The 21386-nt window shown below is 40.8% G+C and overlaps 2 protein-coding genes across 3 annotated transcripts in view; one reads left to right on the top strand and one right to left on the bottom strand.

Annotated features, from left to right (window-relative positions):
* Positions 1-21386, bottom strand: part of helq (helicase, POLQ like) — a 180346-nt gene that overhangs the window by 20404 nt on the left and 138556 nt on the right. The gene's annotated exons all lie outside the window — the stretch shown is intronic.
* xpo7 (exportin 7) overlaps positions 6905-21386 on the top strand; it is a 32176-nt gene continuing 17694 nt past the window's right edge. For both annotated transcript variants that reach the window (XM_044173580.1, XM_044173579.1), the window contains exons 1-10: positions 6905-7060; positions 13797-13943; positions 14553-14646; positions 16747-16913; positions 17034-17099; positions 17187-17291; positions 18774-18939; positions 20319-20392; positions 20487-20606; positions 20709-20855. In XM_044173580.1, the coding sequence (XP_044029515.1) occupies positions 6953-7060; positions 13797-13943; positions 14553-14646; positions 16747-16913; positions 17034-17099; positions 17187-17291; positions 18774-18939; positions 20319-20392; positions 20487-20606; positions 20709-20855 (1194 nt within the window). In that variant the 5' untranslated portion in view covers positions 6905-6952. The remainder of the gene's footprint in view (positions 7061-13796; positions 13944-14552; positions 14647-16746; positions 16914-17033; positions 17100-17186; positions 17292-18773; positions 18940-20318; positions 20393-20486; positions 20607-20708; positions 20856-21386) is intronic.

Here is a 21386-nt window from a genome sequence, read left to right as displayed (position 1 = left end):
TGGACTACAATCTCCTCCGCCTGATGGAGTCGAGAGGGACCACCTGTGGCCCCGGCACTCAGAGCCCAGCGGCTCTCAAAACCTCTTCTGCCTCCTCTCCATATCCGTTTATGATTTCTTCTTATGTGTCGCTCTTCTTTTCTTAACCTCGTTCACTTCCATTTCCCTCTTCTACTGACTCTCCATCTTCCCTCAGACACCCACAACATTTGGTTTTAATGATACCCTTCCTCTTTTCATCATCCTCTCGCCCCTTTCATTTTCACTTTAGTGCGCAGGAGTCCCCGTTTATCTTACTCTCGCGTAGAAAACAGCTGACTTTCAGCTTCAAACTCACGTCTTTGCTTCCTCGCGCTCTCTGTCGTCTCTCTCTGGCAAACAGCGTCCTGCAGAGAGACGCTTTTCTTTCATAAATTACCCAGCAGGTTTGTGCAGGGCATGAACACCTGCGCACACACACACACACACACACACACACACACACACACAGCGACAACACGCAGGGGTGGAAGAAGTACTCAGATCTTTTACATTTAAAATCTTAATAATTATTGATGCATTAATGTGTTCATCGCTTCAGTGCTGCAGCTGGTGAAGGTTGAGCTCGTTTTAATTACTTTATATTCTGCTGGGCGGCTTAATCTATAATAATATATCCTCATTTATTAGTTGATTATATTTTGTGTTAATAATCTAAATCTACAAAGTAAATAGTAACTAAGGTTTTCAAATAAATGTAGTGCAGTAAAAAGTACAAGTAGTGTGGTAGAAGTATAAAGTTGCAAATACTCAAGTAAAGTACTAGTATGTCAAAACTTTACTTAAGTACAGTACTTGAGTAAATGTACTTACATTCCACCACTGCAACCATGTATCTGTGGTTGAGGGAGACTGTGATGGAAATGTTTATCATGTGTTTCATAATGTGCATGCATCTTTCACAGCACATCTGATGGACCTGACGCGATACTGCCACCTGGAGGACAGGATGTGTCACAACAAGTCATAGAAGTACTCAGATCCTTCAGGCCCTTCTTCAGCAAAAGTGCCAACAACAATGTGAAAACACTCCATTACAAGTAAAAGTCCTACTTAAAGGCACAGTTCACCCCAAAATCAAAAACACATGTTTCCCCTCTTACCTGTAAGTGCTGTTTATCCATCCAGATTGTTTTGGTGTGAGTTGTGGAGTTTGGGGTGAACTGTCCCTTTAAGTAAAAGTACACAAGTATTATCTGCTTCATGCAGTAAAAGTACTGTGCAGTAAAATGTCTCCTGTGACTGATATCTGATTCTGTCTGACATTATTAGATTGTTAATACTGATGCATCAACGTTAGAGCAGCGTTTTACTGTTGTAGCTGCTCGAGGTGGAGCTAGTTTTAACTGCTTTATATACAGTTAGCTAGTTTTAACTGTTTTATATACAGTTAGCTAGTTTTAACTGCTTTGTATACAGTTAGCTAGTTTTAACTGCTTTGTATACAGTTAGCTAGTTTTAACTGCTTTGTATACAGTTAGCTAGTTTTAACTGCTTTGTATACTAGGCGGTGTTGTCCCTCATTCGTCCAGGAGTGGTCCATCGTAGAAAAGGTTTCAGTCGTAGTCGTCTGGACGCTGTTTTCAGAATCAAGACGTTTCGGCTCCCATCCGGAAGTCATTCTCAATTGTGAAAATGGTCTGAGAACTCAGAAATTTAAGCTACTCTGAGTTGGTTTAAAAGAGGAGTCAAAGAAGCCATTTTGTGAAAAAAGAAAACCCCTCTTTAAACAGAAATGGTGGTCTGAGATTCAACTTACCAACCGTTTACCACAGTGTGTTAACACCGTGGTCAAGCCAATCACATGCTAATCAGGTACTTAACAGTGATGAGGGAAGTGCAGCCAGAAAACAATAGGCCTGATTACTGATTACTGGGCCATCATGGAAACAATTAGGTCAGTTTCAGGTGAAACTAGGCAGAGTAATCAACAGACACTCAGGTAGACTCCTTCCTGAGGGCGGGGCTTAAGCAACACAGAGTAGCTTAAATTTCTGAGTTCTCAGACCATTTTCACAATTGAGAATGACTTCCGGATGGGAGCCGAAACGTCTTGATTCTGAAAACAGCGTCCAGACGACTACAACTGAAACCTTTTCTACGATACTTTATATAGGCTACTGTTAGCTAGTTTTAACTGCTTTAAACAGTTAGCTAGTTTTAACTACTTTATATACTGTTAGCTAGTTTTAACTACTTTATATACTGTTAGCTAGTTTTAACTACTTTATATACAGTTAGCTAGTTTAGTCCAGTGGTTCCCAACCTAGGGGTCGGGCCCCTCCAAAGGGTCACCAGATAAATCTGAGGGGTCGAGAGATGATTAATGGGAGAGGAAAGAAGAAAAAACAAAGTTCTGATGCAGAAATCTCTTTTCAGGTTTTGGACTTCTTAAAAATCTTCTCTGTTGTGAAATATTGGATAATTGTACCTCTTTGGGCTTCGAATAGAAACGACGGTGCAACATAACTTACTTGCTATATATATATATATATATATATATATATGTATATATATATATATAAAAATATATATATATATATATATATATAATGTATGTTAGGGTTTTTCCAGCCGTGCAGACTCTGATTTCAGTGTTTCCAGTGAAACCCAGGAGCTCACACACACATCAAAGAACTGATTTTAAATCAGCTTTACCTCCAACATTGACTGAGTGCAGGGAAGAGACTCTTTTTGATGATGAAATGCTAAACACAGCCGAGCAATGTGATGCTGCAGTACGGCAGGAAGGCATCAACAAAAGGTCAGCCGTGAGTGGACCACTTTACTGCTTTTTTACAGCTGGTGAGAAAAGGGCTGAGCGCCATATAGACAGCTTTCTACCCTGCGATAGATCAGATGAGCTAAACTGAAGCTTCTCCACACAAAACTGGGATGAATGACCTTCAGTAACTTGATGCATTTTTCAGGGAGAAACCTCTTTTCATGTTTGTTAGAATGTATGAATCTGGTGTTAATGGCAGAGCATATGAGCTACATCAGTTTAGGAGGATTTTAAAAAGAAAAGTACAGAAAGGCATGAAGAGAGCCTGTGGTTAAGATACCTCAAAGCATTCATTCATTCTCCTGTGAGCTTTTCACACTTATATATAAGTGCAAGATATCTGGCAGGGCCAGAGGGGCAGCTGCCCTGGAACCAGATTGCCCCCCCTGGTGCGCCCCCTACCAGAGTACCGCTGTTAACATTTCCTGTTAGAAAGTCAATCAAGTGACCTCAAAGAGATGCAAAACGTCCACGAAGAGACACAAAACGACCATCAGCCATTTTTTCCTCATTAAAACTTAACAGGTAGAAAAGTACTGAGGTGGTAACTCTAACCTTCGTCACGAACAGGACTTCACATCTGATGTAGGTGACAAAATACAGAAGTGACCATAAAGCATTGTTATTACACCAAATAAGGACATATTTCACGTTTCATATGTTACATGGGCTGTGCATGAATAAATACATATCGCTTTTGTTTGCCGAAAAGTCATTCACACGCAAAGAAATGTACAGTATAATAACGTTACTTATGTGTGGGGTCAGTTAGAAACCAGTGAGGTCTAACAGGAAGTTAGACACCCTACTTTTATTTAAATTAAGATGTACAAGCAGGAGTTTTTACTTTTCCATCATGTTGTTGCTACTTTAACTTAAGTAAAAGAATCTGAATGCTTCTTCCACCTCTGGTTTTTGTCTGCTCACATAACTGCTGTTTGTTTTAACTGTTTTATTTTGACAGGAGTCACAGGAAGTGTTGGTTATTTAGGGGAGAAAGTGGAGACTTTGTCCACCTTTGTGCGCAGGCTCAGAATCACGTGTGTTTGCTGCCCTCCGGTGGCCGCGGCGACGAACTGCAACACCACGTTTATCAACTCAGGTGGATCCTGATGCGGGACAACTTCTGTGTTTTATCATAATGTAAAGGGAAATATGTTGCGTTTAACTTGACAGATTAAATTTCACACAGTTTTTAGTACTAAACCAGCGGTGGAATATAACAAAGTACATTTACTCAAGTACTGTACTTAAGTACAAATTTGAGGTACTTGTACTTCTTTTCTTTTCATGCTATTTTATACTTCTACATCTCAGAGGGAAATATTGCACTTTTTACTTCACTACATTTATCTGACAGCTTCAGTTACTTTACAAATTAGTTTTTACATATAAAACACACGAAGAGTTTATAAAATATGATGTTTTGTTATAAATTAAACAACCAAACAGTTTACAAGCGTACGGCTGAAACGATTAGTCGATTTATCAATTAGTCGGTTGACATAAAAATTAATTGGCAACTATTTTGATCGCTGAAGTAATTTTTCATGTAAATTTCATGTTTCCAGCTTCACAAATGTGAAGATTTGCCGCTTACATACTTTGACTTAGCCTACGTAACATTTTCAAAGCAGGACTTATTTTTACAGTGTGGCATTAGTACTTTTACTTGAAAGTAAAAAGGATGTGAATACTTCCTCCAGCACAACTAAGCTCAGTGTTAATTAAACCATGTGTTCTAAGTTGTGGCTTATTCCAGAGCTCATGAACCCGTTTTTCCTTAAACAACTGAAAAACTAAATATGTAATCAAACCAATAAGTAACTTCTTTTTTTTTCTAAACGTACGCTCCGTCACGCCCTGCTTTCTGAAAGTAAAGTCTGCATATAGGCGACTCCACCCAAAGCACCGCGTGTTCGTGTTTGCACCGCATGTTGTTTTGTGTCACAGCGTCAGTTTTTTCCGAGGGGAACCGGAACGCACCACGCGGAGCGCTCGGTTTCTCCCGTCGCCAGCGAACATCGCACATTTCCTCCGCCGTTATAAAGTTATTTGTTTGTAGCACTTCACCGTCTGTTAGCAGAAACGAAACCCACATGTTTCGAGAGGCCACGCGACCGCCTTCACATCTGCTTTGTGTTCGTATCGGGAGACGCTGTTTGAATGGGAACTTCCTGCTTCTGCGCGTTCACGTTTTCTTCTTCTTCCGGAACAAGAAACGCGCCGCCGCCGCCGCTGCTCGGGGAATGTTACGTCGCCCCCTGGCGGCTGAGAGAAACGCGACAACGTGACTTTAAGTCACAAAGCGTAATAAATTCAAGCACAACGGACAATAGATTCACATTAAAACAGCTGATTTAAAAAATAATAATAATTAACTTTATTTATTGTCTACAAAAGTTCAAACAGGCTTCTTTAAAGCATGATATCAGTTCATTGCAACAGAAAGAGCATGCAAGAAATACTGAGAAAATCTAATAATAATTTACTTAAATAAATAATAAGTAAATTATATTATTTATTTATTTATTATAACAAAATATTATAATAAATAAAAAGTGTGAAGGGGGTTACTTAAAATACATTTCTGCAGAAGTTCAAGCAGTTTTATTCTCTTCTACTAATATGTCTTTCCAACAAATGTAGATTTATTAAATCTTCAGGTGTGTTGAAAATAAGATTTGGCCAGTAAAATCACATTGTTTACAAGATATTCAACCTGTCTGGCATAAAGAGTAAAACAAAACATTTTTACTATATTGGAAATTTGGGATTTTCGAGCTCAGTGCAGAAAAGGCTGAAGGAATTTTAAGTAAAGAATCAGAAGCAGCTTTATTGGCCGAGTGCGTGTACACATACGTTAAGTAGCTCTCGATGTATTTACACACAGTTCCAAAGACAATTTAGAGTTGTAATGATTTAATATCAGCTTTACAAAATGTGACAATACAACATTAATATTCTGGTTGAGGAACTTATTGTGTATTTTGTTAATTGACTTTTTTTTTTTGGGGATAGGAAATGTTACATATTTGGTCCTAATTTTAATATTAGCAGTTTTAGAGAACTCCTGCAAAAGGGAAACATTTCATAGTGAGAACAGCTCAATGACCACGTTATAATTACTATAATAACGAGGTTATAATTACAAATGAAAACATTTTGTACCAGAGAACAAAAGGACAGCGATCGCAGGTGAAGTACATATTGTTGTTCCGCGTTAATGTCCAATAAAACACACAACACACTTTGTGCAACACAAGGCACTTTACCCACCAACGCATTTCATTCACTGGAATATAATTTATGTGTTTATTTTTTTTATTACAACTCCCTTGCCCCCTTTTTGTGTCAACACACTTTTTAGTTGCTATTTGGTGTATTTAATATTTAATATACCTTGCTTAATTTTGTACATAGTAGCTGTTCATACTGAATTATATACAGTATTCTAGGTTTATTAAAGATCACTATGCATCAAAACAAATGCCAAATGATCTCTCCTTTCTTTGGGTTTTAGACTGTTTAGTCGGACAAAACAAGACATCTGGGAAATTATAGGGAGAACTTTTCACTATTTACTGACATTTTATAGACAAGACAGTTAATCGATCATTTGAGAAAGTAGTCGGCAGATTAACTGATAATGAAGATAGTTATTTAGACCCATATTTATGAACGAAGTCGTCAAACCATTAAAACACTCTTCTTCTTTTCCTTTCGGCTGTTCCCTTTCAGGGGTCGCCACAGCGAATCGTGTGCCTCCATCTAACCCTGTCCTCTGCGTCCTCTTCACTCGCACCAATTACCTTCATGTCCTCTCTCACTACATCCATAAATCTCCTCTCTGGTCTTCCTCTAGACCTCCTGCCTGGCAGCTCCAGCCTCAGCATCCTTCTACCAATATATTCACAGTCTCTCCGTTAAAACAGCAGTCCTTTATTATTTTTGAAACAGCCTATTAATGCGATGCCAAATGCCACAATTGTTTATTAACAGTGTGTTATAGCAAATACTATTGTAAAAAAAAAAAAAAAAAGAGTTTAACACACTGTGAAGCTGGTGCTTTGTAAAGTATTTGCAGTAACTCTGCATGAAAGCTTGAGCTGTCTGTCAGGAGGCTGGATGAATGAGCGGCGGGCCGCCAGCAGGGGCGCTGTTGTCGCTTTCCATACCCATAAGCGGGGGAGTGAGAGGTGCATGAAATGGAGAAAAATGGCGGATCATGTGCAGGTAAGCAGAGGTTTCATGTTTTTGTAACCGACAATTTATCCACGGGCGTGAAAATGAGTGTGGACGCGGATTCGGGTGCAGGGGTCCCGGCCCGGAGCCCGCGTGCGGCCGCCGCGTGCGGGAGGCGGCCGCGTTTTGGGGGGGCTGTCGGCGGTAAAAGAAAAGGATGTGGCTGCCTGTGTTGACTTGTGGCCTGCTGTCATTGCTCGGGCTCGGGGGGTTTGTTGCAGAGTTAGCTCGCGTTAGCTTTCGAGGGTGACTTCAGGCTCGAAAACGGAAAAAACGAAAGCCAGTGAGCCTCCGGGTTACAACCCGCATCGCTCCCCCCGCCACAGAGCCCGCAGCCCCGCCGGGATAACGGCGTGTTTCATCGGTGTATTTTAGCGAAGTAAACAACAAAACCCGAACGGGTTGGCCGCGGACGAGTAGCTGTCAGGCTAACACGAAGTGGTTAACTGTCAGTTTGGCGCCAGTGAGAATCGCAATGTCGACATTGCCGTTATGTTGGGAACTAAAGCCTTTTAACGTATTATTCGGCGCTTTGCGCCCAAAGGTTGAAATACTAATTTGTGGGCTTGTTATGCTAAAGGTAGCCGACCCTCTAGCTAGCTGTGCTAACGTTAGCTTCAGCCCAGACGTCAACTTCTCCCGCCCGAGCCCGTTTGAAAACATGATTCGGTTTGTTTAACTGTTTGTCTGTAAAAACAACCGGCTTCGTTCCCGTGGCTGCTGTCTCCGTGTTGGATATCGAAAACATCGATTTGAGGGCATCGGGGAATTTACACCTGTGTTGTTTATGTGCGTAACTAAGCAGTGCTGTTTTGTTTAGCTAGCCTGTCTTAAGCTAGCTGCTTCGTGGTCTGGACACATGTTTGGGAAATAGCTGCCAGACAGAGAAGAGGGGGCAATGGTTGAAGTTTAATTTAAGATTTTTCTATTCTGTTTACATTCCCCCCAGTTACCCGGCTGCTCCTCCATAACGTCCAAAGAAAGACCTCGCTGTTTTTTTGTCTTAGAGCCGACTTCATGCCCCATGTTATTGTTGTAACGTTGCTGCTAGCTTGTGGTGTTTTTGTAGCTTCGGATGCGGGTAGCTAGCAAGGGATTAATAATACTAGTAACTTTATTTCCACTGCCATATCGAGCAGTGTAGATGCTAATTGGATTTTAAGATGCTTGACAGCGGTCGTGGTGAACGTTAGCAGCTTTAGCCTCCGTGCTGGAAGCCGAGAGCAGCAGCACTGACCTGTGCAGGAGCTGCAGCACTGACATTGACACTGAGTTTCTCTGGATCTGATCCAGACGAGCTTTATTATGTCGGTTTGTCACATGAGCTCTAAAGAAAGCATCGTGATCTGATTGTAAAATATATTTCAGAATAAGTTCATTATTTTTTATCCCCTTTTTTTTTTTAAATGTTTGTTTTTAACAACAGTGAACGTGCATCTTAGCATCACACAATGAAGGATGACACCAGCTGCTCTGCCTTTCTTTATTTTTCTCTGTCGATTTAAATTTTTGTTCTGTAAAATGTCACAGTTTTCCCACAATCATAACTTCCCAGAGTCCAAGGTGGCATCATCAGAAGTCCTGTTTTATCCGACCAACAGCCACAAACCCAAATACATTCAGTTTCAATTATATAAAACAGAGAGAGTCAACAAATTGTCACATTTCAGAAGCTGGAACGTGTGCGTTTTCGTCATTTTTTGCTTCAAAAATAACTTACAACGATTAATCAATTATTAAAGTTGGTAGATTAATTTTCGGTTGATGGACTAATCAGTTAATGGACTAACTGTTTCAAGCTCCAGCTCACAGTTTCCCCCTTTTCATCCATTTTTAATCTTTTATTTAACTGTACTGGACTCCAGCAGCACATAGTGCGAGATGATGCAAACTATTCTGTCTATCAGAATCAGAAATACTTTATTGATCCCCGAGGGGAAACTCTTTCGTTACAGCTGCTCGCTGTCACGTCAGTGCGCACTTGAGAATAGAAGTACTAATATAATACGGGTTTTGTTTTGTCACTGTAAACTATAACTGAAGTGATTAATTGATTAGTCAGTCGGCAGAAAATGAATCAGCAACTACTATAATAATCGATTCGTCATTTTTCAAGCGAAAATAACAAATATTCTCTGGTTGCAGCTTCGCAAGTTTGAGGACTTGCTGCTTTTCTCTGTTTTATACGATGTAGTGATGAGCGGCTGCAGCCTTATGAAGCTTTGGGGCTTCAGACGCTGCAGGGAGCCGAGGCACGGCGACTCAGATTTCAATAGTTTTAGTCTCATGTGAGCAATAAAAGTCCGAGAAGCCTGCGTGTTATTATTAAATCTGTAATACTTTTGTCCAGAAGTGCTGCATTCAATTGTGCCATGTTGTTGTTGTGCAATATGTCAGTGAAATAAGTAATAAATGCATTGTCCAGAAAGCTTTTTGCTGACACAAAATATTAAAGTACCTTATTGGTGTAGTTTAGGCCCAGTGTCAATGTGGACTCGTGTGTTTTAACGTAACTGTTTATATTTATGTAACATTTCATATGAGTGGCAATGTGATGTGCTTTGAGAACGATGTTTAATTGGTTAAAGCTGTTACATTATTACTTTGTAATCAGGTGGAAATGTTCTCATACTTTCTTGTGAACATCGGCGTATTTCTCAGCTGTTCGTCTCTCTTCTTATCCCACTAATGTGCCGATCACGCCGTTTAGTTGCGAAACTGTCAAACTGAACATTTCTTCATTCGGTTTCGTCTTGAGTTTGACGCAACAGATTTAAAGGCCCGGTGTGGAGGATTTAGTGGCCTCTAGTGGTGAAACTGCAGTTTGCAACCATGTGAACACCGCTCGCCTCGCCCTCCCCTTCCAGGCGCGCAGGAGAAACTACGGTGGCCGAGAAAAACGCGACAGGCCCAATCTAGAGCCAGTGTCTGGTTTGTCCGTTCTGGGCTCCTGTAGAAACATGGCGGCCTCCGCGGAAGGGGTCACGCTCCCTCTGTAGATATAAAAGTAACGAAAGACGACGACTCTTACTTTCAGCTGATTACACACTAATGAAAACACACTTATAAATATTATATTCCATTTCTGCCGACAGCTCCTCCCAAATGTTCCACACTGGACCTTTAACACCTGCTGCCATTTAACTGTGAATGGATGAAACATTTATGGGGTTTTCAGCAACATCCAGTAACGTACGAGTCTCTGCAAAAACAAAAACCTACATTTTTGACCGGAACAAGTCAACCAGCTAAATGCTCCTGCAGCGCTGGGTGGGACGTAGATGCCGCATATAGATAGATAGCACGTGTGCACGCAGCTGTGTGCAGGACTGCAGCTGTTCTGAATATCTGATACGAGTGTCGGAAAGTTAATCGTCAGCAATTTTGATGTAATTTATTGCCACCAAATAAAAATAGAAGTGGTTTGATTTTAAAATTAGAAACCAAAAACCGTCGGCCGGCCGGCTGGCGGGCATTGTCCCTGCAACAGGAACGTCAACAATTTCCAAGCAAGTGAGATGGACGCGTGTACCCGACATTATTTTGGAAACCGTACTGATGATGAATCCCACAAAAGTCTTGAAACGTGTGCACAAGTTAAGATCAGACTTTATGACTAGAAAATATACGTGCGAAGAATTTTAACCTCACTGTCAGACTGTTGGACTGTCCGCCCGGTCCTGCTGTCAGCCTGCTCCGCCTGTGAGGACGTTTTATAACTCGGCCTGATGCAACGGTATCACTGTAAAATATAAAGTATTTTGAGTTTGGCTTCATCTGGTGCAGCAGATGGCACATGTGTTGGCAGGGTTCGGTACTGAGCTCTTATCTGAGGCCGGCAGCGTTTCAGTGGACAGACATGATGTAACTCTCTGTCATACCTTCTGCAGATAACACAGCTCCTCACCTGTCCACCTCCCAGTAAACATACTGCACCCCGAACTCTTCACGCACCAATGTAAACAGTTAACGCACCGCCGAATGACCTGTGTACCCCAACTCCAGACCTCCACAGGCCCCCCCCCCACCTCTAATCTTGTTCTTTAACCTCGCAGCCCCACCATTTTGAATTTATCTGTGACTGGCATCTCACTGTGACTGTGCATGACTCAGCACTTTTCCTGCCTGCCACATGAATGAACTTGATATCATTAAATGTATGGGAGTAAACGTCTTACAGTCTGCTCCAAATGTACGTATTTATTATCGTGTAAATGGCAGAATCTCGTGTTTTATTTGGAGATACAAAGGGCCGGACACTTCGAGTGAATGTAGTGCAAATATAAAATGTCAGAAAATAGTGAAATGTCCCCACCCTAAGTCTAGTCCCTCCAAACGTTTTTAAACACGAAGACATTTATTTAACGATGATTAAAGAAAAGCCGCAACTTTCAGAAGCTGACGCCAGAGAACGAGAGTTTATTTTTGCTTTTAAAAATGGTCGAAACGATCTTGCAGTCTCCGGTAACGGTAATATCACGTTTTATTCGGAGACAGGTAAAAAGGGCACACTATAGGTTTGTTTCCATCCACCTGTTTTTATGCGTATTTTCAATTTGCACATAAAAAAACAGAGTGGAAACGCTGGAAATAAATTTGAATAAAAGCCCAAATGTCTGTTGTTTGTGGATGAATCCAGAAACAGACCGAGTGAAGAAGTGATGAAGCACGAGGAGCTGAAAGCATCAGCTGTGTGTGGAGCGATGAGGAGGCTGGAGCCTTCCTCACATGAACACATGAAACTAACAGAAACGCCACGTTTCCATCATGTTTCCCATCGTTTGAACTCTTAATGACGTCGTCTCGCTGCGTCCTCTTCTTCTTCTGCGATGCTTTAACGGCAGCGGCTGGAGGATCAGCTCCACCAGCTGTTCACCTCCATCAGCCAATGAGCTCGTGTTCACACAGCAGCAGCGCGTCGGGTTTTATTTTGAAGAGTTTCTGGAAATGAATTTGGATGGAAAGTCGACTAAATGATTAAAAGTGAATGTAGCGTAACTTCAAGTCTTGCATATTGACTTTATTTACCTTCAGGATTCAGCTCGCTGTCTCTCCAGGCAGCAACAGGTAATTATAGAGCTGCAGCTAACAGTTATTTCCATTGTTGATTCATCTGGAAATGATTATATCGAATATAGCCGATATATTCGAGTATCAATCAATGAGTGATGTGGCAGATGAGCGTATCATCATGTCGCAGTTATTCGTTGAGCATTTTAGTAACGTATTTCTGCATTAAAAGCAGGTGGCGTTTGCATGCTGGAGACTCGCTCTCCCACACAGTCACAGACTCCGCAGACCAATTAACCGTCGTCGTCCTGACTGAGTTCACTTCAGTTCCAGACTAAGATAACAGCGGGGCGATCATATGGAGGTGGCTCAGTTTCAGGAGGGCAGATGTGAAACAAACTGCTAAAATGCGAAATATACCACAAATCTTCACCTGAAACAGCCCCCAGTGCAGACTGAAGAATGCTTAAAACTATATATAAAATAATAAATGTATGTAACGCAGCTACATTTGAAGTTTACGGGATTAAAGTTCTCCGTCGCTACGACGGATTTCCGTCTATCGGTTCCCGACAGGCCTTGAGCCGAGATCCGAAGGGCGGAAACTTACGGGACCTCGTCAGAGTCCTGCTCCTAGTTGAAATGATGAAGTGGTTCATGCTCAAAAACCTTCTAGTCTCTGAATGAATGTCAGATACCAAATAACAGGTGCTTTTGTTTTCAGTTATCACTCCTAAAGCCAATGCAACAAGCTATAAATCAATATAAGGGTGCAATTACTTATTTACACAGATGTTGTAGATATTTGATCACTTTTTCTGGAAATGATTAAACGTAACTTTAACACGGCAGAACGGGAGCAGAGCAGAAAACAAGGAGGCTTCATACTAAAACATAATCAAATATACTGTCAAACAGAGGGAATTAGAAATAAAGGCCTGGTATCCGCTGGCCTCTGCCTAAAAATATCAACACATTATTTATCAGCCATATCGCCCAGCCCTACTGGCAATTCATTTCTTGATTCGTTTTGATAATAGTACGTTTTTCAAACAAAAATCCTGAACACGTCTGGAAATTTGACGCTTTTCTTTGTCTTATGATAGTAAACTAAATATTTTTGCGTTCTGGACCGTTGGTCGGAACAAAACAACAAGAAATTGTGATTTTCGCTATTTTCTGACATTTTACAGGCAAAACAATGAATCGTTTAATCGAGGAAAAATAGTTGAGAGATTAATCGAAGTTGCAGCTCTAAAATGTCCATCGCGATTTCCCAAAGTGACGTCTTCAAATGTTTTGTCCAAAACACACAGTTCAGTTTATTGTGGTATAAGACGAAGAAAAGCAGCAAATTCTCGCATTGAAGAAACCGGAACCTGAGAGTTTTTAGCAATTTTTTGCCTGAAAATTGACAAACGGGTAATTGATCATCAAAATATTCGCGATTATTATTCTGTTAATTGATTATTGGGCTAATTGTTTTCAGCTCTTAAGTTAGGAAACGGTTAACCTGTGGGTTAATATGATTGCACTCGTTTACCTGTGTGCGTGTGCGTGTTGTGGGATGCTTAAGCATTTTGTGACGCGCTCTGTGTTCCCGTGCGATTGTTTCTTATTCTGCTTGTTCACGAAGGTGTTTGGCGTCTGCGTGTCGGACGAGCCTGCTGGTCACTGATAAGCCCTGTGTCGTCCCACCTCTCTGTGTTTTATCTAGGGCCTTGCCCAGCTGGAGATCCTGTGTAAGCAGCTGTATGAGACCACCGACACCGCCGTCCGACACCAGGCAGAGAAAGCTCTGGTGGAGTTCACCAACAGCCCCGACTGTCTCAGCAAATGTCAGCTACTGCTGGAGAGAGGCAGTGTGAGTAGGCTCCGTCACAATGCTGCAACGTCTGTGGTGCATTTATTTTACTGTGTATACAGTAAAATGAAGCATTAGCAGCCAAATGTGTCAAATGCAAAAGTACTCATTGGGCGGCAGAATGGCCTCTGTCAGAGTGTACATTATATTACTGGATTAAGTTAATTACTTTATACTTTAATAATTTAATCTACAACAGGGCAACGTATTTTGTAAACTGATCGTATGTTTTGTTTGTAAAATCGTAATCTGCAAAGTTATTAATCATAGCTGTCACATAAATGTTGTGGAGTACAAGTAGAAAGTAGCATAAAAAGAAATAATTGTTGTAATAATTTAATATTACTTTGTTTGTTCGGGGGGTGGGGGTCAGGGAAGGGTCATCTCATAACACCTCAGAAAAAGAAATGACAATTGGAAACAATGAGGGAAGGGAGAGCTCATTAAACATTTTGTGAAGGTTTCATTTGTTTTTAATGTTTTGATTGTGTGGTTTAAGTGTAGTTTGGTGAAATGTTCCTTGTCCTGAACTCAAAATATTTGTCTGGATGTATAAAATACCAAACGTAATATTTTTACTAACACACTGTTTTTCCTCTCTCGTCGCAGTCGTCATATTCTCAGCTGCTTGCGGCCACCTGTTTGTCTAAACTGGTATCTCGAACCAGCAACCCTCTACCCCTCGAACAACGCATCGACATCCGTGAGTACATCTCCAGCTTTCAGGTCGACCGCCAGCAAAACTGCTTTCGCTGAGTTCTCAGGCATTGTGGGAAAACGGAGTACAGTTACTGAAACTCCAGTGCCGTGTCGAAATACTACACTTCCATTAGTACACTGTGTAACAACTGACCGCTGCTGCTGCTTCTTCTTTTTAATGGCGGATTGCAACCGTTCGCACCACCAAATCATCACATACTGCTGAATTAACCCAGTAAACATACCGATGGCTTCTATCCGACAACAGTATAGTGGTACTTACTGTGTAACTTACGTTTGGATAGTGCGGTGTTCGCCAGAGCAACCGCTGCAGCTTCCTCGTTCGCCATTTTCACAAGTTTGGTGGTCCCTCCACTTGTGCTTCGTAGCCAAGACGGCGCCCGTCGAGGGTGAGAAGTGTCCAGCGTTCCACACTCACCTTTTTGGCCGTTATGAGTACACCGTCCGGGTACTCGTAAGCGCAGTGTGGACGCACACTCAAAAGTGTAAGTGCGAAAAACACGACTTGAGACGCGGCTCGGGTTCTTCTCGTTAATGGCCACGTGGAGAAGCTTTTTAAGTCCCACCGCTCAGATGTTGGGGTCTGGTTGAACGCCATTTTGCCCGGAGAACGCACAAAATTTAATTTCTTTTTTTCTCCACTTAACACATACGGTCAAATGAAATACACGCCTTTGTTGTAGTGCACAACACAACGGCGAGAAATTCACAGTAACAGAAAATGCTTAGTAATACTCAGTACAGCTTATTGCTGCCGATCACTACCAACACGTGCTGAGGGGCGACCGCTCTTTCTATCTAAGGGTCCTCGTAATACACTGGATAATACTTCGTAAGGAAGAATTGATAATAAATCGATCGTGCCGCATTGATAACGTAGGTGGACGTACATCAAGCCAGACGTTCAGGATTGATGCTTAGCTCCTTGTCTGGTCTAACTCCAAGAATACAGAGTTTTGGATCCGTTACTGTTTTAATGCCAAGAAATTTCTCAATCTGTATTTGAACAGAAGGTCAGAATGTTGTGATCAATGGACATGAACACGTCCATTGATCATGCCATCGAGGTGAAAACCAAAGGCCTTTCCCCAGCTATGTTTAATATTCATTGCAGTCTTATCATTCATAAGTAACTGTGTATATAAGTCATCACTCTCCTGTCCAGTGTTGATGCTTTCATAATAAGATTATAAAAGTGGCAGAAAGTTGAATATTCTTTTTAATGTAGAGTTGAGTTCAATAACTCCTGATTTGTAGGTAACGATAAACGTGCGGTTGAGGAATATGAAACTCTACCTGAAATTAGATTTAGTGTAGAGTACGCAGCCAGCAGTCTGTGTTTGAGATCAGAGAATCCTCCTCTGATACACCGAGGCCCGACTATACTGCATATATTTATAGAATATTAAACAGATATTTAGATGATTATCTTCATTTTTTGAAGGTGTGTTTTGTTAAGAAGCAGTGTTCTGGTAAACTCGTTCCTAACTTGTTGATAGGTGATGAGCAGGTGGAGCGTAGAGCAGTGGCTCCTGTGGCATATTTAACATAACTGTATATTTAACAGGATTTTAATACAGTGATTTCGTTTCTTTGTTGCTTAGTTTTTCCATTTTGATATGTTTGAAAACATGTCATAAAATATAGTTAATGTAATTGTTGCCTTGGTTATTTTTAATGTGGTGAAATGTTAAAATCGCACAATAAAAAACAAACAAAACAACAACTAGAAATGACCGACTCTTGCGGCACCCTTGGCCTGTCGTTAAGGCGCCGAGTTTAGGAACCACTTTTTTATTTTTATTTTTTATTTATCAACCATCATTTTGCTCTGAAACAGCATGTGGGCACAGTATCATTAACGATAATATCGCTGCAGTGCGTTAATATAAGCACAGAAAGTCCAACTTGACTATAAGATGTTAAAATGTGTGCACAGGGACATCATATGTGATGCCAGGTATTAAAGTCCAGTCTTGTCGGGTTTCTTTGTTGCATAAATGTAGTTTCTCTGCAGTTTGAGAAAGTCCTTCAGGTGTGTCGTTCCACTCTCATGAAGTTGTTGTTATTTTGTAATGTACAGGGAACTACGTGCTGAATTATTTGGCTACACGGCCAAAGTTAGCGGCATTTGTGACCCAGGCTTTGATCCAGCTGTACGCCAGGATCACCAAACTGGGCTGGTTCGACTGTCAGAAAGATGACTACGTCTTCAGAAACGTCATCGCCGATGTGACGCGCTTTCTACAGGTCCGTGTGTGTGTGTGTGTGTGTGTGTGTGTGTGTGTGTGTGCGTTTAATCATGTGGCACAAAACCTGCAGCAGTTTGTTTGTCACCGCGTAGCTGATGTGTGACCGTTGTGTTCACAGGATAGCGTCGAACACTGCATCATAGGGGTCACCATCCTGTCCCAGCTGACGAATGAGATCAATCAGGTGGGTTGTCGTCCCGTCTGCAGCCTCCGTTTTCTCCTCTCCGTGTGTTGTGGTGAAGATGTTTAACGCCGTCTGTTTCCTCCTCAGGCTGACACGACGCATCCCCTGACCAAACACAGGAAGATAGCATCGTCATTCAGAGATTCCTCCCTCTTCGACATTTTCACTCTTTCCTGCAACCTCCTCAAACAGGTACGTCTGTTTTTTTTTTGTTTTTTTTATATATATAAAACAAAAAGAGGAGCTTCTGTTAATTCAGGTGTTAAAACGGGATAATTCCCTGGAACCCGTTGGCATGTAATTCTTTCAAATGATGAAAAACACAAAACCTTTTACTCACCAAAGCACTGAAGTTTTCCAGAGAAGAAAGTAAACAAACGGCCTCACGTTCACATAACAACACTCAAGCTAGCGACAAAGCACTGGGTGGTTGCTTCCTTTCAACTTCAGAATAAAAGCATCTCTGAATGTAACTCATGAAATGGTCTATTTCCTTTTAACACTGTCCGTTATAATGCTGAATCATTACCATTAGTGGGGTTCTCATAAATTCTCGCACAAATTTACTGTAATTAATGTAAATAGTATGTTTTAGCATTTCTTTTCTAAACTATTTTAAACAGCTAAACAACATGAATTGCATTATTTAATTACTTTAAACCAAAACAAGTCACATTTATTGATGTTTTAAAAAGTCTGATTAATAGGGATGTCCTGATCAGGTTCTGTTGATACAATGTGTTAGGAAAAAAAATCAAATTTAGACAAGCTGTGTTTAACAACTCATTAACTTCATATTGAAAAAATAACCTGTCAAAACTTTTCTTTAATATTTTGTCGCTTTTAAAAAAAACCAAAGTGAAGAAACATTAAAAATTGGCAACTCTTACAAATATACCAATAATCGATATTTTTAAATCTGCTTTTAACTGAACTTTACTGTATTTCTCTGTCTATACATGATTAATCTGTTTTACTACTATATCATTTTATTTTAGTTCCTGTTGTATCCTGCTGCTGTTATTATTAGGGCTGCATGATGTGGTAAAAAAAAATCATATTGCGATTATTTTTGACATTTTATTTTACGACTGCGATATGATTCACGAATGATAATTTTTGCATCACAATTTTCATTCTCACTGATAAAACTATTAAAATCAGGATGATGTGACATTTGTTGGGGTCGGCACCAAACAAACAAACATGTTTTCTTCCATCTGGAGAACCGGATGTGTCTCTGCAGCACCACAGCACTTCGTTATGAAGCCGTTTGTCACACATTTTTACCTTTTTTTTTATCAAACAATTGCAGCTTCTGCGATTTGGATATTGCACTTGGCCATATTGCGATTTCGATAATATTTCGATTTATTGTGCAGCTCTAATTTTATTGAGTCATTTATTGCTTTGTGTGTGTGTGTGTGTGTGTGTGGTGGTGGGGGTGGGTGGGGTAATTGTTCTATTGTTTTACTGTTTGTATGAAAAGTGCTGTACAAATAAAGATTGATTGATTGATTGAAAAAGCATATCAAGTTAGAGAATATCAAAGAAGAATTGTAATCACATTTTAAGTTTAAAGGAGTCTTTAAAGCAAGTAGGAGAACTTAAGAACGTACCCACGGCAAGTTGACTGAAGCTGAGTGTTGATTCGTGTTTGTTTTGTTTCTTCAGGCTTCGGGGAAGAACCTCAACCTGAACGATGAATCTCAGCACGGTCTGCTGATGCAGCTGCTTAAACTCAGCTACAATTGCCTCAACTACGACTTTATAGGAACTTCCACAGACGAGTCGTCGGACGACCTCTGCACCGTGCAGATCCCCACGTCGTGGAGATCAGGTAGCTGCGGTGAACGACGGCTTATTCACGCTGTGGAACGGGCCCTGAAAAACATTATAATAATTTAATTCCATGTCGATAAAATATAAGAGCGTAAGCCCACAATTCAGTTTCAGCCCAGTCTGCTGCTTTAAGGACAGGCCATTATTATTGTACATTTTAATAACATGTTTCATGTATTTTTGCATGGAAAATGACAAACGATTAATCAGTTATCATTAGATCATTGACTAATCAACTAATTGATTCAATCGTTTAAGCTCAAATTTGATAGACTGTTAGGTAGTTGTTTTTTTTTTTGCAATGGATCATATTTTTAAAGTTCTTTTTTGTTGTAGAATCTTAGTTTGTAAAGTAACTAAAGCTGTCAGATAAATGTGGTGGAGTAAAAAGTCCAATATTTCCCTCTGAGACGTGGCGGAGTGGAAGTAGAAAGTGTCATGAAATGGAAATACTCAAGTAAAGTACAAGTACCTCAAAGTTTTTCTTAAGTACAGTACAAGTAGTTGAATTGTCAGTTGACCTTTTAAACACTAAAAGCAGGTGAATCAACAGTTGAAGAGCAAGAGCAATTGAAATTTCAGTTGAAGCACTAGAGAAAGTTGAAGGTTGTGACATGAGCAGTAAATCTGTATATATATAATGTCCAGAGCACCACTTGTAAAATATTTCATGCACACACTTTATATCCTGCACTTTGCTTATTGCACTTCTGGTTAGATCTAAACTGCATCTCGTTGCCTTGTACTTGTACATGTGTAATGACAATAAAGTTTAATCTAATCTTAAAAAAATAAATAAATTGGAATCACCATATTAAAATAAGCGATTATTCTGCAGCTAAGATTGGTGATCGTTTGCTGGTTGTCGAAGTAACGCAACACGTTTTCCTGATCGTTAGTTTTCCAGATACAAAGCGGTCTGAAACGGTGGCCGTCGGAGCAAAGGTGGAAAAATATGTCACCGTTAATCAAGCTCAAAGAAATGCTGATGCATCTCAGCCCGTGAAAAATCACTATGGAGGAGTTCTTTGGTTTAAAGGTGTTTGGGAACCTCTGGCGTAGTGATACAGACCTATACTGTGATATAGGCGTATAGTTCTTTCCATTTTTAATAGCTCAGTCGCAATAATAGATTTTGTGTAATTACAGTTGGCACTAAAAGCATTTTGTGAATCTTTAATTCTTTCTTTAACACCCTGTGATCCCGAAGCAGATTACTTTGCTAAAAAGTAAAGATGTCACCTTAGAATGGACATTTTTCACCATTTTCTGACGTTTATGGACCAAACCATTAATCAGTAAATCAAGAAAATGACTGTCAACGTAGCATTGTGACTGTAAAATTGACACTTCTTCTGTTTTATTTCTGTCTTGCAGCGTTTCTTGATTCCTCCACCCTGCAGCTCTTTTTCAATTTATATCATTCCATCCCTCCATCCCTTTCCCCGTTGGTAAGTGAGATGTATTTCATGTCGTGATAATAAAACCAGAATGACGCGTGCAGCCTCCTGTTTGAGACTGAATATTGTGTTTGTGTGTGTGCAGGTGTTGTCATGTCTAGTTCAGATAGCCTCCGTCAGGAGGTCTCTCTTCAACAATGCGGAGCGAGCAAAGTTCCTCTCACATTTGGTGGACGGAGTTAAGAGGATACTAGCAAACCCACAGGTCTGTAACACACCTGCTTCACACGCACACATTTTTCCTGCACTGTTTAGTTTTTTTTGTTACCAGCTGGTTGTTTGACGACGTGAACTGTTTGTGTTTCAGTGTTTGCCGGATCCTAATAACTACCACGAGTTCTGTCGTCTGCTGGCGAGGCTGAAGAGTAACTACCAGCTGGGGGAGCTGGTCAAAGTAGAAAACTACCCTGAAGTTATTCGCCTCATAGCCACCTTCACCGTCACCAGTCTGCAGGTGAGTGTCGACTGTTTTTAGCTGTGACCAGCAGCTCTTTGGCTCGCTCTGTCGGTTGGTCCACAAAAGTTTCCCTACCCTTTGGCGGCCACAGTTGTCGCCCTAGGAGGCTGAAATTTGGTCTTCTAAACGGATTCAGGTAACATGAGCAAACTTTGTAGAAAGACACACACACACACACAGATACACACCATTTTGACACATCCTGTTTCACAACTCATGAACCGGTTGTCGTAGACTCTTGTGGGAGGCATCATTGGACTAAGCAGAGTTCCTTTTTCATCGGTGACGGTTTGCCGCGCCCCTACACTTTAGCCACACACCTTTCATAACTCATGAACTGTTTGTTGTACACTATTGTGAGGCTGTGTGTGCTGAATGCATGAACGCGTGGATGCCTTCGCGTACGTTGTTTTTCTGTAGTCTTCGATTAGCACAGTGGTTCCCAAACTGGGACAGTTGCATCAGGGGCGCTGAAGGCTGAATAAATTCTTTGGTACGACAGCAAAGAGGGCTGTCAAGGAAATATGA

Source organism: Siniperca chuatsi, linkage group LG18 (genome assembly GCF_020085105.1).
Source record: "Siniperca chuatsi isolate FFG_IHB_CAS linkage group LG18, ASM2008510v1, whole genome shotgun sequence".
Classification (NCBI taxonomy): domain Eukaryota; kingdom Metazoa; phylum Chordata; class Actinopteri; order Centrarchiformes; family Sinipercidae; genus Siniperca; species Siniperca chuatsi.
The sequence above is the reverse complement of the archived record's forward strand: the minus strand, read 5'-3'. Positions and strand labels throughout refer to the sequence as shown.